The sequence below is a fragment of the Salvelinus fontinalis genome, chromosome 42, assembly GCF_029448725.1.
Source record: "Salvelinus fontinalis isolate EN_2023a chromosome 42, ASM2944872v1, whole genome shotgun sequence".
In the NCBI taxonomy this organism is placed as follows: Eukaryota; Metazoa; Chordata; class Actinopteri; order Salmoniformes; family Salmonidae; genus Salvelinus; species Salvelinus fontinalis.
In genome coordinates this window covers 765,092-781,869 of record NC_074706.1, presented here as the reverse complement: position 1 = coordinate 781,869, position 16,778 = coordinate 765,092, and the positions used below count along the sequence as shown (strand labels likewise).

At 46.4% G+C, this 16,778-nt stretch overlaps 2 protein-coding genes across 2 annotated transcripts in view; one reads left to right on the top strand and one right to left on the bottom strand.

Annotated features, from left to right (window-relative positions):
- The first annotated feature begins 342 nt into the window (after window positions 1-342).
- On the top strand, window positions 343-11,125 carry LOC129841407 (uncharacterized). Its single transcript, XM_055909669.1, has 4 exons — window positions 343-827; window positions 7,373-7,515; window positions 7,910-8,021; window positions 8,206-11,125. The coding sequence occupies exons 1-4, from the start codon at window positions 551-553 to the stop codon at window positions 10,788-10,790; spliced, it is 3,117 nt and encodes a 1,038-aa protein (XP_055765644.1). The 5' UTR covers window positions 343-550; the 3' UTR covers window positions 10,791-11,125.
- A 2-nt stretch (window positions 11,126-11,127) lies between these two features.
- Window positions 11,128-16,778, bottom strand: part of LOC129841410 (zinc finger and BTB domain-containing protein 17-like) — a 9,530-nt gene continuing 3,879 nt past the window's right edge. Inside the window, exons 2-4 of the mRNA XM_055909674.1 lie at window positions 13,874-14,010; window positions 13,602-13,698; window positions 11,128-13,391 (exon numbers count right to left, since the gene is read on the bottom strand). Coding sequence (XP_055765649.1) covers window positions 12,211-13,391; window positions 13,602-13,698; window positions 13,874-14,010 — 1,415 coding nt within the window. The 3' untranslated portion in view covers window positions 11,128-12,210. The remainder of the gene's footprint in view (window positions 13,392-13,601; window positions 13,699-13,873; window positions 14,011-16,778) is intronic.

The following is a 16,778-nucleotide window of genomic DNA, read 5'->3' as shown; positions in this document are numbered from 1 at the left end:
CATTGTGCGCAGAGTTCCATTGCCTTTTTGTACACAACATCCATTGAATTATTAAAATGTTTGTCGCTGAGGCAGATTTGTTCGCCATCACTCACAGAACATATTGGCCGTGTACGAGAGGATCAAAACTGCAAAGTATCATGGATACATTTCCTGACTAATCTACAAAACATAATTAGCCGTTATTTATGATGCAGGTGATTTGTAGATCAGTCAGCCTGCAGTTACTTTGTGGCTCTCGAAAACGGCTATCATAGCTGCTCCCCCTGAGTGATAGTGCGCATGTGATGTTGGTCAGTATAAACCGGATACAAACGGCCAACCCGGATATGGACCGTCCATGAGTCGGCGTATGCGAACGTGGGTAGGTTGCGTTAAAACAACGGTCGGCCATCTTGCACGCAGTCTCCATTTAATATCATACCTCAGTGGTCCACAGAGGAAAGAGAAACCATGATGTCACGGACATAGGCCGACAATTCTGATCAATCCTGTACTTTACATTGGAAATAATTATCGAAAGGTTGGGGTGAAGCTGGTTGCCGCCAACATGTCGAAAGAATGTTTTCAAACCCAGTTCGCCTTTGTTATGGAGAGTGTATTGAAGACTGCAGTCACTGAGACAACGAAACTTTTTGAAACAACTATTGAGGAACTGCGAGCCGAAATATCTAGAATAAAAGAAGAGAACGAGGACCTCAAATCGAGGCTTCGATCCCTCGAAAATGTGAAGATATCGACGGGTGAAAGTGAACGCCAAACCGCAGAGCCTGGACCGAGTCAAAGAACATCACGTAACGGCAAACGTGACATTGGCGTTCAATGCGGTGAGTAGAAAACGGGTGTATTCATTCCGCCACACAATTTATAATGGTTTTACAACAAACGATTTTCTATTTGACAAATTCAGGTAGTTCCCGCACGGTTTGATTCCGAAACATTTTTCAACAGAATCGGCGGAATGAATACGCTCCTGGACTAGCTACTTTCAAATTAACAAACATCCCAATAGCCTAGATATTTGGCTGAGCATGAAGGCTCAACGCAGAGAATATTGTCCCAAACTGATTAATGTATACGTTTTAATTTGTATACACCTTTTTTGGAACGTAACCAGTGTATGGCGAAGTTGGAGGCGAAACTAGCCAGACACTTCAGAGGATGTGGGCTGCTTGGCCTGGATAGTGGCGAGAAACAACGGGCGATACAGGGGGAGGTGACTCCAAGTCGATAATCACGTAATAATAAGGAATTCCCCTCGACCACAAATGGGTGGAGCCCAACATTCGTCCCTACTGATCACTGCTGTGTTGTTCGATGTACATGTACCCAGGTCAAAAATCCCGACCTACAATTCACAAGGGGCAGCAGGTAGCCTAGCGGTTAAGAGCGTTGGGCCAGGAACCGAAATGTTGCCGTACAGTTCACACAGGGCGGCTAAGAGCGTTGGGCCAGGAACCGAAATGTCGCTGTACAGTTCACACAGGGCGGCTAAGAGCGTTGGGCCAGGAACCGAAATGTCGCTGTACAGTTCACACAGGGCGGCTAAGAGCGTTGGGCCAGGAACCGAAATGTCGCTGATTCGAATCCCCGACCCTGCAAAGTGTTACAAGGCTGCACCTCTGATTCAGAGGGGTTGGGTTAAATGCGGATGACACATTTCAGTTGAATGCATTGTTGCGCAACAGACTCCCGTTTGCTTCCCTTTCATTTTCCCAATGCTCTCACATAGGGAAATAGAGTTTGCGAGAAAGGCCTGTGGCTTCAGGCTGAATCACAGGTCAGACGTTTAACTTGTTCAGTACTGTCCGTTTGGAACTCCACTCATTGCTTGCAGCTGTATAGTCCGTTTTGGTGTTGTTGATCTTGGCTAGCATTATAAAAAACAGAGCCTGTCATTTCCAATGGGAGGAAATGAATCAGAGTGGGCAGAACAAGCACGGGGGAGTGCAGAGCCTTGCACCAGCTAGTGAGATCCTATAGAGTCCCACAGTGGAGGTGTCAATGATGGACTGGCCATCTGGAGCACCAGGAGTTTCCCCAGTGGGGCCGATGTAAAATATAAATAACCCCAGCCCCTGCTTAAATAAAATTAACAAAGTGCTGTGTGTCTGATTGGCCCAGGCGAGTGGGCTGCCGGCCCACTGCCACTGTGATTGGGTATTACATCTGTTAGCCTCTCTCTCCCAGCCAATTACTTTTGGTCCAGTCCATTTTCTAACTTTACCTGGGCCCCGCCCCTTTCCCATCTCTGTTAAGTGGTGACATTGGGATAAATAGTGCAGTAGAACAAGATGGACAAACAGAGATAATGTAAAGGTGGTGCTGAAAGCGGAGAGAGAAGTTTTTGAAGTCCCTTTAGGACAATGAAGCCAAATATTTAAAAATAACAAATTATTCATTTGGTGCCGTTACCAGTCAATCATCTCAGCCTAGTGAGCCTGAAGGCACTGGCAGCAGAGAGGAGAGAGAGCAGCCCATTGAGCCCAGAGATACCAGTTCAACTGTTAGTCAAGGGTTTGCAGCTGAAGCGGTAAGACAGAAGACAATAGGGGTAAGATAAGCAATGTTTGGGTTTGGCTATTTAGCTATATCGGGTGCCTTTTGTTGAAACAGGCGCTCGTCAACGTCGCTTTTTGTGAACCAACCAATCACAGCCTGGATGGGGCGGGACATTAAAAAAAGGTTGATGTTGAACTCATTGTTATGCATGAATGGTTATGATTATTGTCAAGTTAGTACTTAGCATTAACAAATTAGAGACCAACCACCAATGTAGACCATTTTTCTTGCACAAGGATTTAATGACAGAACAAAACCTACAATATGTAAAAATGTTGGTTGTGTATTTCTTAAACTGCTGTATTGTCCAATTGGAATTAATATTATACTAGTGGTATATAGTATACTATTATATAAAATTATGAATATACTAACATTATATAATTAATATGAATATTATACAAACATTCTACTATTATATTAACATTATGCATCTTATTTAATGTTATACTAATTGATACTAATTACTCATCCAGGTTGAGGATAGTGCATCTGCAGTGGACAGATCTAGATTGAGCCAGGATGCCACTGCCAACCCAATTTGTGATTATTTTAAAAGGGTGAAGTCAGGAGACCTACATGTGTTTTGTAGTTTCCACCCCCAACAAAAGTGTGAAAAGTCTGTGGTGCAGAAGGTTTTTTTATGTAAAGATGGGACGAGGAGGAAGGGGCTGTCATACAGTGAAGAGAACCATGCTTTATTCTGCTTCATTTGTATGGCATTTGCAAAGCCCACAGAGAGCAGCCCTTTCATAAATGGAATGGCAGACTGGAAGCAGATCCATCAGAGAGTGGAAGAGCATTATGCATAGAGGTTATGCTGAGGCCTACTTTCTAAGGTCCTCCAAAGGTAACATTGAGAGCCTGTTCCTCGGCAGTCAGATGTCTGCTCATAGAGAGCAAGTGCGCAGAAGGCAAGTGCTAGAGCGCGTTATAGATGTTGTTAAAGGCAAGAGGGGTCTGAGCTACAGAGGCCTGCAGTCTGAAGCAGCCTATAGGCTAGATGACAGCGTCATTGACCATGGCAACTTTTTAGAGATGATCATTCTGCTGGGAAAGTATAACATGTGTATGAAAGAGCATCTCTCTGCCTGCATAGAGAAAAACAAAAAACTGCATGAGTCTGGGTCAAGAGGGGGCAGAGGCGCTCTAATCACTCTATTATCAAAGACGTCCATCGATAACGTTGTTACCACCATCCAACACACAATGCAGGCCACGCCAGGAAGCTGGTATGTTTTCAGTCCAGATTGACACTACGCAGGACATTACAACATAAGATCAATGCTCTGTCAGTCAGATATGTGACGGACGTCATCCAAGAGAGGCTTGTGGCTGTGGTGAAATACGAGGCATCCACTAGACAATACCTTGTCCAGGCACTGAGTGAAGTACTGGAAAACATGAAGCTTGACATCAGCAAGAGCATTGGCAATTCCACCGATGGAGCCTCCAGTATGCGTGGCCAGTATAAAAGCTTCTCTGCCCTGCTCTCCGCAAAGTCCACCAATGAAGTGCATGTGTGGTGCTATGCACACATTTTGAACCTTGTTTAGGCAGACACAACAGAGAGTGTCTTGGCAAGTGGGTCAGGTTTCTCTCTTCAACAACACAGCTGTGTTCTTCCGTGAATCCTACCAGGGGATGAACATTTGGGAGAAGGAGAGCAAGGACCCAAGACACAGACGTCTTTCTCCAATTGGAGAGACACGCTGGTGGGCTAAAGACAGTGCCTTAAAGAAGGTCTCTGGCGCTTTTGGAAATCCAGATGAGGGTCTGTATGTTGATGTCCTTCTCACCGTGCAAGATCAGAAAAACATCACCGCTACTGCACGGGTCAAGGCACGAGGATACATTGAGGGGTTTCTGAAGTATGAAACAATACTTACAGCTCAGATATTCCTCAGAATATTTCAGGTCACCTCACCAGTCACAAAATATCATCAAACAAGTGGAATGGACATTCTGTCTGCGCATCGTATGGTTGTCTACAGAGGAGCAGCTGAAAGGAACGGAAAGAGATTTTGAAAAAGTCAAGGCAGCTGCAGACACATTTGTTCAGTGGGCCAACAGGAAGTCGCAGGAACGGGATGAGGAAACAGAGCTGGAGTTAGAGACCACTCTGCCAACAAAAAGGTCTGGAAAGAAGAAAACCATGCCTGGAGAGATGGCACAATGAGATATTTACTGGGGCAAGAGTGCATACAGGATTGGTGTCCACAATCAAATTCTGGATACAGTTATAGATGGCATCCATCGGCTATTTCTGAGTAATGACACTTTGTATGCCGACATGGCTCTTCTGGACCCTAAACACTTTAGTCAGCTAACATCCAGTGCCAGTAGCCTTCCTCAGACAGCAAATTTGACAGCAGAGCAACGGTGGCCCATTTACAGAGTGAGCTCATGAGTCCGGCAGAACAGTGGACTAGGTTAAAACAATCGGGGTTTGAAGAATACTCAACCAGGACTATGGAGGATCATGGACCTGAAGGAAATAAAGACGTGGAGATGGGGAACAAGAGCTGTTCATCTTGCAAGGATCGTCCAGTGTGTTGCTACCGTATTGTTAGTCGGTACAACCTATTGACTGACGCACACCACATCCTGGGCCTTGCTTACAAGTTCTTACTTACCCTGTCAGTAACCCAGGTAGCTTGCGAGTGGAGCTTCTCTACTCTGAAATGCATCAATCGAATGCTCAGGAGCACTCTCTCAACAGCACCCGGAGGTTTTTATGCTCATGGCTACTGAGTGAGATGTTTTAATGGCCCTGGACAGTGACCTGGTTGTAGATGGCATTGCTGAGAGAAGTGAGCTGCTGCAGAAATTGCTCATTTAAGGAGGTAGGAAATCTGTTTATTTCAATTTTATTCTAGGACTTGCCTACTCACCAGTCTTTTCACCAACAAATGTCTTTGTGTAAGAATCCAGAGATTCTTGCCACCTTGCTGCCAGTGCCATTGTGCCAATATGTGCTCCTTCCAGCCAGCCGCCTCCTAAGAGCCACACGTTCCCCTTGTTCTATTTTACATCTATTTTACTAAAGATATTGTTCAGTGATCTTGTTTACATAAAGTTTTGTTTCGGTGGTGGTGTATTGCTGGTGGGGTTTGGTGGGCTGGTCTAAGTCCAGGGCCATTTTTTTTCATTCCCAGTCAATCCCTGGGAGGTGTCATCATACCCATAAAACCTAGCGGACAAATAGAGAAATGTTTTCAGATTTAATAAAAACTTTAAGGCATGTGTTTTGTCAGTCTTCGCTTGCTATTATGACAATCAAATTCAACAATACAAATAATGTTTTGAAATTGACTTTTGCTTTCAACAGCATTTCAAACAAAACAAAGTAACTAACTATAGCCATTGAATTCTACTATGTCAATATACCGTGCATTAAAGGGAAATATACACGCTCTATAACGCCCTTCAAGCCAATCATAAAAGAGTATTCAATAATGCCATGGAGAAATAAGAATTTGTCAGGCAGACAGTGGAACACCTTTTTTTGTTAAAAAAAAATACACTTAAATAGAAATTAAACTTATCTGCTTCTAACTTCTGAAATGTGATAGGCCCATGTTTTCATGAGCTGAAATAAAAGATCCCAGAAATGTTCCAATATGAACAAAAAGCGTATTCTTCTCTAATTTTGTGTACAAACTGGTTTACATCGCTGTTTGTGAGCATTTCTCATTTGCCAAGATAATCCATCCACCTGACAAGTGTGGCATATCAAGAAACTGGGGACAATAAAGGCCACTCTAAAATGTGCAGTTTTGTCACAGTGCCACAGATGTCTCAAATTTTGAGGGAGCGTGCAATTGGCATGCAGACTGCAGGAATGTTAACCAGAGCTGTTGCCAGAGAATTGAATGTTCATTTCGCTACCATAAGCCGCCTCCAACATTGTTTTAGAAAATTTGGTAGTACGTCCAACCGAAGACCATGTGTAACCATGCCAGCCCAGGAGCTCCACATCTGGCTTCTTCACCTGTGGGATTGTCTGAGACCAGCTACCCGGATAGCTGATGAAACTGAGGAGTATTTCTGTCTGTAATAAAGCCCTTTGTGGGGGAAAACTAATTCTTATTTGCTGGGCCTGGCTCCAAAGTGGGTGAGCCTACACCCTACCAGGCCCACCCATGGCTGCGACCCTGTCAAGTCATGTGAAATCTATAGATAAGGGCCCAATGAATTTATTTCAACTGACTGATTTCCTTATAAACTGTAACTCACCTAAATTGTTGCGTTTATATTTTTGTTCAGTGTGTGTATAGATATTCATATACAAAATCACTTTAAATGAAATTAGTCCTTGACCATGTGACCTAGTCACCTCAAACCAACTTTGGATTGTTCAGAGGGTAGGGACAAACAAAAAATAAATATATATTTTACCTTCATTTTGTTGTCACTTTTTTTGGGACTTCTAGTTTCAATGGCTCCTTGAAAAATTCATATTCATCTGTGGGTGTTTTCTCAAGTCAAAACATTCTTTAAGTTTCTCATTAACATAAATATAAATTTATAAACTACTGGACAGATGTGCATGCCACTTTCACGTAGCAGTGACAGCGATAGTAGTATTGATAGTAGTAGCAGTAGACACATTAGACTTATGATTATGGGCTTGGATTTCTAGCTAACAGTTGTAGGATTTCTTTCAAAGGTCTACAGACTACAATATTACACATAATAAAATGTGGTTTTGAGAGGTGTGGTCGATAGGTACGGTGTGTTGCAACACATAATGTTCTGTCAGGCTTATGTCCTAACCACTCTCTCTCCCCCGATCTGTTATTTTCAGTTCTGACAGCGCATGCTTTGCCTCGGGCTGGGGTGCGGCACCTGCGGGAGGAGGACCAGGGAATGGAGCTGCACCGGGGGACCTACGATGAGGAGGGCAACCCACAGACGGCCTTAGTGCTGATCAAACAGGAGATGGACTGGGTAAGACAGTCCCCACCTAGCCTGAGTCCCCGATCTGTTTGGGTCAGTGCTATCAAGGATTGTTGGGACGCCCCTTTCCTAAACCCCTACCTAAGGGGTTTAGGTAGGGGTTTAGGTAGGGGTTTAGATTTCAACTTCAATGGGGTAGGGAAGTCCTAAAGATCCCGGATAGCATGGACCGATCTGTTTTCTGTCTTGCCAATTCATCCACCTCTCTACTCAACCTATTGTTGTTGACCCGAGAGAAAAGGAAACACCTGTACACTGCACTTGCTGGAATCTTCTTATTTTTATTTAAACTTACGTACATCGGCCTAACAGCCTTTGTCAGAGTTTTTGTTGACACTAATATAGCCTGTTGTTGTTGCCATTGTCCCCCCCCCCCCCTCCCCAGGAGGCAGACTATTCTGATGACTACTCCCCCGGGTACATACTGCTGAAGAAGGAGGGGGGAGATCCCCCGACTCTGGTCCGCAGACAACCTCTCAGAGAGTCACCAGGCAGAGGTAGGAACTAGGGAGACCTGCTTCTGAATCACACATCTTATTACAATGTATTAAACGGTATTGGGATGAGAACCAGGCTCTAATAATATCTATAATAATCTCTCCACTGTTATTCTCTGTCTTTTGTTCTTTCTGTCTCTCCTTTTCAACTTTCTCCATTCTGTCAATCTCACTCCCTCTGTAGCCCTGGTCCCACCTGGAGCCGTCAGGGCCCTGGTCAACCGTTACACCCAGGAAAGGCCTCCCACCACCCATTCTACGTCAGCAGAGGCCCCCCTCCAGGGAGATCCAGGCACCCAGGAGGTCCCCCAGGCTCTCAGCCCATCCCAGCCAAGGACCAGAGAGGTTACCAGTGGCAGTGCAGGCCAGGACCCTGGAGGAAAACAGAAATCACTGGTAATACCAGCAGCAGAGCCTCCATCAACATTACACCAGACAGCATCTCCTCAATCAGCAGCCACTATCCAGTCAACATCAACTGTCCTGTCTGCTGTAATGGCCCAGTCCACGGTAACTAGTCTGTCAAAAGAAACTGTCCAAACGACCACAGCGGTCCAGTCGACTGTACCGGTGAAGTCGACAGCAGCATTGTCAGAGCGCCCGCCACCTGTCCTCTCCAGGTTACCCAGAACCCCTCTTCAGGATACACAGCCCAGCTCCGTACCCCCTCGTCCTCCTCGATCACCACCATCACAGTCTCACACAGACGTTCTCCCTGTAGCTCGTCCAATATCAGTGCCCTCAATACAACCAGCTAGGCCTACAGCTGTACCTGATGGACCACTGGCCGCACCACCAACACAACCGCAACTGCCTACAGTTTTGGAGCAGTTGGGTGTTGCCACGGAAACATCGCTAACACCACCGGTCCAGTCCGCTCCGTCTCCGACTGTGTTGACAGAACCTGCCGGCCCCCCTGAGAAGCAGGCGTCGTTGGTCACTGAGCATGTGCAACGCTCCTCCACTGTGCCACGACCGAAGTCACCTGTTGTCCCAGAGAGGATGTCTGATGAAGCCCCTGTACAGCTGTCAGCCCCTGCTGTAACTACACCCTCACCCTCTGGCTGCTGTCAGATGTCTAAGACACAGTTTTTAGCTCAGTTGTCAGTAGTACCCCGAGTATGTGCTCCACCGAGGCTGGAGGAAGACGAGGAAGAGACGCTTTCCCCCCTCCCTGCCACATCTACGGAAGCTGTGATGACAAGGACTGTCGCTACGGAGACGACCCCCGCCAGCGAGAATAAGGAGGAGATTGTTGTCCAGGTAGGCGGCAAGCGAAAATCAAGTCGACGTGAAGCGCTCCTTTCCGGTCTCCGCCTCCGCTTAAGGCCCCGCCCCCAGGACAGCACACCATCTCCAGTGGTTGCTAAGAAACCCAGAGGAGAGAGAACCGCCCCTATAGACCATGACTACTCAAAGGTGATGCAGAATGGAGAAGAAAAGTCCAGGGAATCACACGTTGACCAGGATGTAGTAGAGGACACCGCTAACGGTGAGACGGCTGATGACAAGTCTAGTGGACAAGGAAGTAGTAACCAAGTCATGATTGAGGAAGAGGGAGGAGCTAACACTGATGTGACCTCTCCGACCAGACAGTCACCTATTGTTGGAGGTGTCTCCAAATCCAAGAAGAGAAGCATGACCTGGGTGCAGGCTCAGAGACTATTGGCCCTAGCCCAGGCTAAGAGGAGTAGGTCAAAGGTCACCAAGGCCTCACAGAGAGGTCTTAGGTCAGAGCTAAGAGGCTTGGTCACACAGACACAGTTTCTGCCTTCTAACCCACAGCGCCGCCGGTCATACAGACCCAGCTCTCAAGCTGCCTCCAGTCCACGCCGCACCAGCCCTCGCCAGGTTACAGGGGACAACACAAGCCCTCCTCCTGCCACCCCTCCTCACCCACAGCCTCACCCCTTCAAGGTCACTTCCACCACCCCTCGTCGCGGAAGACCTCGTTCTGCGGCTGTGGCGGCTTTACATTTGAAACGGTCTCCCTCCACCCCTCAACCTATCCCCTTCATTGTCACTGTTAGCCCTCGCTCTGGCTTCAAAAAGTCCCCCCAGTGCCCACTGACTTTCCAGCAGGCGCGCCGATACCGCCAATCACAACCGATGTGGTCGCCACCGGGACCGTTCCAGCTCCAACAGTCTCCCCAGGTTCCACGGAAACGCCTCGCCAAGAACCAGTGTGCAGACTGCGGTCGTGTCCTGAGCAGCGCCGCTGCTTTAGAGAGTCACGCCTCCCTCCACTCAGGGAAGCGCCCGTTCGCCTGCTCTGCCTGCGGCAAGGACTTCCCCGACCTCAAGGGCCTTAACCGCCATGCCCGCGTCCATGGCGACCAGCGGGGCCACCAGTGTCCGCAGTGCAGCAAGACTTTCGTCTACCGCTTCGGCCTGACTAAGCATGAGCAGGTGGTCCACTGTGGCGTGCGTCCGTTCGTCTGCCCAATCTGTGACAAACGCTTAATTACACAGCGTGACCTGGAGGCTCATATCCGCGTTCACACCGGAGAGAAACCATTTGCCTGTTCCCTCTGTGTGAAGCGGTTCAAGAGGCGTGTGGAGCTGAATGTTCACCTGATGTGGCATAACGGGGAGAAGAGACACTGGTGCTCGTACTGCGGGAAGGGATTTCTGGATTACAATAATCTGAAGAACCACAAACTGGTCCACACGGGGGAGAAACCATACACTTGTTCCGAGTGTGGCAAGCGCTTCAAACAGACTGGTCATCTGAAGAAACACCTGAAGACTGTACACAAAGACCGATAGAGGGCAGGGGACAAATATTCAGTGACATCCTATTCCCTATATAGTGCACCTCTTTTGACCAGAAACAGTGGCAGGCCCTTGTAAAGTAGTGCACTAGATAGGGTGTCATAGGAGCTATTGAGGGGGAATAGTTCTTTCTCCATTTGCTGTGAATTCAAAACCCAGCCATGTTAGTTTTAATGAAGCAGGGATCCCCATCTATTCTGACAGTGATTGGGAAAGACTTGTTCTCTTATGTATTGATTAAGTATCAAAGCTTTTGTTTTATAAACATTTGGGCCCGCTTTTGTTGTTTAGAAGAATCTTGCTACGAGAGAATGAAGTAGCAAAGTGTACATTTTTTTTTTTTTTTTACAAAATTGTTTTATTTTAGTTGAGACGGAGTTGGTTATTTGTATTTAAAACATGAATTCTGGTTATTTGCTATTCATTAGAAAAGTTTGAAGCCTAAAAAAAGTTTAAATGTAGGTGTAGTGTGTTCAGGTCATGGTGTTTATCTTCTGCGGTTTTGAACTACAATGAACAGAAATATAAACGCAACATGGAAAATGTTGGTCCCATGTTTCATGAGCTGAAATAAAACAACCCACAAAAAGCCTTTCTCTCAAATTGTGCACTAATTTGTTTCCATCCATGTTAGTGAGCATTTCTCCTTTGCCAAGATAATCCATCCAACTGACAGGTGTGGCATATCAAGAAGCATGATTATTACACAAATACACCTTGTGGCCACTCTAAAATGTTTTGTCAAACAGTTCCATGGTGTGGTTACGGTATGGGCAGGTATAAGCTACGGACACAATTGCATTTTCAATGCACAGAAAGACCATGACGAGATCCCGACGGCCATTTTTTAAATCTGTGACGAACACATGCATATGTCTTCCCAGCTGTGAAATCCATAGATTAGAGCCCAATGAATTAACTCAAAATCAATGAAACTGTTACTTTATCATTTTGTTCAGTATCGTTGCATTACGGTAATGTGTTTTTATATAAAAATCTGGGCTGGACTTAACCCTCCAGGTCGTAATTACAAGTGGGAAACTGACAAAATATTGTTCCCTGAGTTGTGACATTTTTACTACTATCCTTTCAACCAAAACATAACAGAATCTATCAGTTAGGATAGGTTTGACCATATTGTCAATGGTAAGCAAGCTTTTTATTGGTCTGACATCAAAAGCAATTGAACACAATCACGGCAGACTTACACCATCCCATAAGCACATGAATGCACTATATTCAAATGTTTGTTGGGTTGACATGGTCATTATGACAGACAATTCATAGTCTATAATTTAAGGCATACATTCTTATTTAACACGGTTTGATTATCAATGTCCTTATTAAAAAACAATTGATTACCCCAATTTTTTTTCTCAATGTCAAATTAAAACTGAAAAAAAAAAAATGTTTTCTAGACCACCACTCGGCTCAGGAGATCCGGCCTGTGTTTGTGCTGGTGTGACTTCAGATGGTTCAGTTGTTTGAAGCGGAGTCCACACACAGAACAGCAGTACGGTCTCTCCCCAGTGTGGGTGCGCTTGTGCACTTTCAAAATGTCGGCCCGTGTGAAGCTCTTGTCACACATGGTGCAGCGGTGGGGTTTCTCCTGTGTGTGAATACGCCGGTGCAGCTTGAGGTTCCAGAGCCGACTGAACTTGTTCCCGCAGAGGGAGCAGCAGTAGGGCTTGTCTGTCGTCTGGCTGCATGTGTGCCTCTTCAGGTCGGAGGAGGTGGTGAAGCCCTTGCCACACTGGCTGCAGAGGTGGCGTCCCTCGGCTTGGTGGACCTTGAGGTTGCAGGCCTGGGTGAAGGTCTTACCGCACTGGGTGCGGGAGTACAGAGTCCCAGACCCTGAATTCGACCATCTCCCAGTTTTGTGTTTCTGCTTGTGGGCCTTGAGGGAACCAGAGTCTGGGAAGGTCATTGTACATTGATTGCAGGCATGACGCCTCCCCCCTCCTCCTGTTACCTGCTCTTGTGAATGATCGCTGAGGTTTAAACAGCATCCAAAGTCGTCAGCAGCACCATACAGGCTCTCTGTGTTGTTGTGGGCTGAGCTTCCAGAGTGAATGGAGGTTAGCCCCCTGTGGGCGGTTCTACTACCCAAGTCCGGAACACCGTGTTCAGGGTACCCCTCCTCGTTGATCAACAGGCAGTTCAGGTCTCCCACCTCCGGGTGGGGGGATGGCGTTGGCGACCCCACCTGCTCCCCCCGGCTCCGATGGGGAACAGGCATGTGGGAGCGATGGAGATGGTCTCCCCCCTCAGACCCCCCCAGGTTCACCTGGTAGTGACCCGCAGCTCCGTAGCTCAGCCCCCCCAGACGAGACGGAGAACCAGGAAGCCTATCCAGCCCTTCCATGTCTAGAAGATGGTCACCACTACCACCACTGCCGTAACCAGACTTCTCAAAGCTGACCCCCAGTTGCTCCATGCTGTAGCGGGGGCGGTAAAGAGGTTGGCTGGGGTCTCCTGAGTCTCCCTCGGGACCCGATGGTTCAGGATCCTGGTCTAGACCAGACCCCCAGTCATCCTGGCACTGCTGCAGCTCCTGCTCACTGAAACTCCCCGAGACGTCTGAACCGTTGGCCCCTGAAGAACACAGGAGACATTAGGTATTAGAAGCATTAGCATTAGAGGCATTGGCAATAGTAGAAACTGTGGTAGAATAACTAATGTTAAATTTGAACTTAGTTTCAAGTTGATTTATTATAATACCAATGACAACATATTAGAAGCTACTCCTTTTCATTCTCATCATAAAGATGGCCTGTTGTGTTTGTTGTAAACTCCTCAACTCACCGTCCAGGCAGACGCCCCATCTCTCCTGTAGTTCAGTGTTGTGGAGAGCTTCCTCTTTCAGCAGACTGTCCAGCTTCTGACCTCCGACGTCTGCGGGCTGCAAAAGGAAATTAATAAGTTGATTCTAACTAAACGATGGATAAACTGGCAGTGAATGAATAAAGCTGGCATGATGGTCCCCTATTCCTCCTGAAAGACAAGTTCTAATCTGTTCTGCACAGTACATTTTTATCTGAAGGTTCTGTAACACAGGTGTTTAGTCCCCTACCTACCTCAGAGGTTCTCCTAGGGCTGGTGGCATCGGCCTCCTCCAGGTCATTTAAGGCTGTTTCCCCGGCCACGCCCCCACAGCTGCTCCACTCCTCCCCCAGTGCCTTCTCCTGCTTCAGGCCACGCCCCCTTTCTGCACCTGGCCACAGGTAAACAAAGAGTAACATTTATCTCAACTAAAAGGAAAGCTGAATTGTGAATAATGGAGTCTACTCGCATCAGTGCAGAGGAAGGAAATAAAGCATCTTACCACTAACTCAACTGTCTGGTCAGTGATCACCAAAGTATGGAAGGTACACAATACAGCAGCCAAACTTCAGAGTGATTCCTCCATATATACAGTGCATTCGGAAAGTATTCAGACCCCTTGACTTTTTCCACAATTTGTTACACTACAGCCTTATTTTAAAATGGATTGAATAGTTTTTTCCTCTTCATCAATCTACACACAATGACAAAGCAAAACAAGGTTTTTAGAAAAGTTTGCAAATGTATTCAAAATAAACTGATATTCCATTTACATAAGTATTCCGGCCCTTTACTCGGTACTTTGTTGAAGCCGCGATTACAGCCTTAAGTCTTCTTGGGTATGACGCTACAAGCTTGGCACACCTGTATTTGGGGAGTTTCCCCCATTCTTCTCTGCAGATCCTCTCAAGCTCTGTCAGGTGTGATGGGGAGAGTCGCAGCACAGCTATCTTTAGGTCTCTCCAGAGATGTTCGTTCAGGTTCTAGTCCGGGCTCTGGCTGGGCCACTCAACGACATTCAGAGACTTGTACCGAAGCAACTCCTGCATTGTCTTGGCTGTGTGCTTAGGGTTGTAGTCCTGTTGGAAGGTGAACCTTCGCCCCCAGTCTGAGGTCCTGAGCAGGTTTTCATCAAGGACCTCTCTACTTGTCGCAGAGACGGTTGTCCTTCTGGAAGGTTCTCCCATCTCCAGAGAGGAACTCTGAGTGACCATCGGGTTCTTGGTCACTTCCCTGACCAAGACCCTTCTCCCACGATTGCTCAGTTTGGCCAGGCGGCCAGCTCTAGGAAGAGTCTTGGTGGTTCCAAACTTCTTCCATTTAAGATGGAGGCCACTGTGTTCTTGGGGACTTTCAATGCAGCAGAAATGTTTTGGTACCGTTCCCCAGATCTGTGCCTCGACACTATCCTGTCTCGGAGCTCTATGAACAATTCTTTCAACCTCATGGCTAGTTTTTGCTATGACATGCACTGTCAACTGTGAGACCTTATATAGACAGCTGTGTGTCTTTCCAAATCATGTCCAATCAATTGAATTTACCACAGGTGAACTCCAATCAAGTTGTAGAAACATCTCAAGGATGATCAATGGAAACAGGATGCACCTGAGCTCAAATTCGAACCTCACAGCAAAGGGTCAGAATACTTATGTAAATAAGGTATTCCTGTTTATGTTTAATACATTTGCAAACATTTCTAGAAACTTGTTTTTGTTATTATGGGATATTGTGTGTAGATTGTTGAGGAAAAAATGTATTTAATCAATTTTAGAATAAGGCTGTAAGAGCAAAATGTGGAAAAAGTCAAGGGGTCTGAATGCTTCCCGAATGCACTGTACAGTTGTGGCAAAAAGTTTTGAAAATGACAAGTATTAATTTCCACAAAGTTTGCTGCTTCAGTGTCTTTAGATATTTTTGTCAGATGTTACTATGGAATACTGAAGTATAATTACAAGCATTTCATAAGTGTCAACAGCTTTTATTGAGAATTACATGAAGTTGATGCAAAGAGTCAATATTGGCAGTGTTGACCCTTCTTTTTCAAGACCTCTGCAATTCGCCCTGGCATGCTGTCAATTAACTTCTGGGCCACATCCTGACTGATGGCAGCCCATTCTTGCATAATCAATGCTTGGAGTTTGTCAGAATGTGTGTTTTTCTTTGTCCACCCGCCTCTTGAGGATTGACCACAAGTTCTCAATGGGATTAAGGTCTGGGGAGTTTCCTGGCCATGGACCCAAAATATCAATGTTTTGTTCCCAGAGCCACTTAGTTATCACTTTTGCTTTATGGCAAGGTGCTCCATCATGCTGGAAAAGGCATTGTTCATCACCAAACTGTTCCTGGATGTTTGGGAGAAGTAGCTCTCCGACGATGTGTTGGTACCATTCTTTATTCATGGCTGTGTTCTTAGGTAAAATTGTGAGTGAGCCCACTCCCTTGGCTGAGAAGCAACCCCACACATGAATGGTCTCAGGATGCTTTACTGTTGGCATGACACAGGACTGATGGTAGCGCTCACCTTGTCTTCTCTGGACAAGCTTTTATTCGGATGCCCCAAACAATCGGAAAGGAGATTCATCAGAGAAAATAACTTTACCCCAGTCCTCAGCAGTCCAATCCCTGTACCTTTTGCAGAATATCAGTCTGTCCATTACGTTTTTCATGGAGAGAAGTGGCTTCTTTGCTGCCCTTCTTGACACCAGGCCATCCTCCAAAAGTCTTCGGCTCACTGTGTGTGCAGATGCACTCACACCTGCCTGCTGCCATTCCTGAGCAAGCTCTGTACTGGTGGTTCCCCGATTCCGCAGCTGAATCAACTTTAGGAGACGGTCCTGTCGCTTGCTGGACTTTCTTGGGCGCCCTGAAGCCTTCTTCACAACAATTGAACTGCTCTCCTTGAAGTTTTTGATTGTCCGATAAATGGTTGATTTAGGTGCAATCTTACTGGCAGCAATAGGCCTGCGAAGCCCTTTTTGTGCAAAGCAATGATAACGGTACGTGTTTCCTTGCAGGTAACCATGGTTGACAGAGGAAGAGCAATGATTCCAAGCACCACCCTCCTTTTGAAGCGTCCAGTCTGTTATTCAAACTCAATCAGTATGACAGAGTGATCTCCAGCCTTGTCCTCGTCAACACTCACACCTGTGTTGACGAGAG

Coding starts and splice junctions, on each gene's coding strand:
- LOC129841407 (XM_055909669.1), top strand. CDS start 551: ATGTCGAAAGAATGTTTTCAAACCCAGTTCGCCTTTGTTATGGAGAGT. Junction 828..7,372: donor TGACATTGGCGTTCAATGCG/GTGAGTAGAAAA, acceptor TGTTATTTTCAG/TTCTGACAGCGCATGCTTTG. Junction 7,516..7,909: donor TCAAACAGGAGATGGACTGG/GTAAGACAGTCC, acceptor CCCCCTCCCCAG/GAGGCAGACTATTCTGATGA.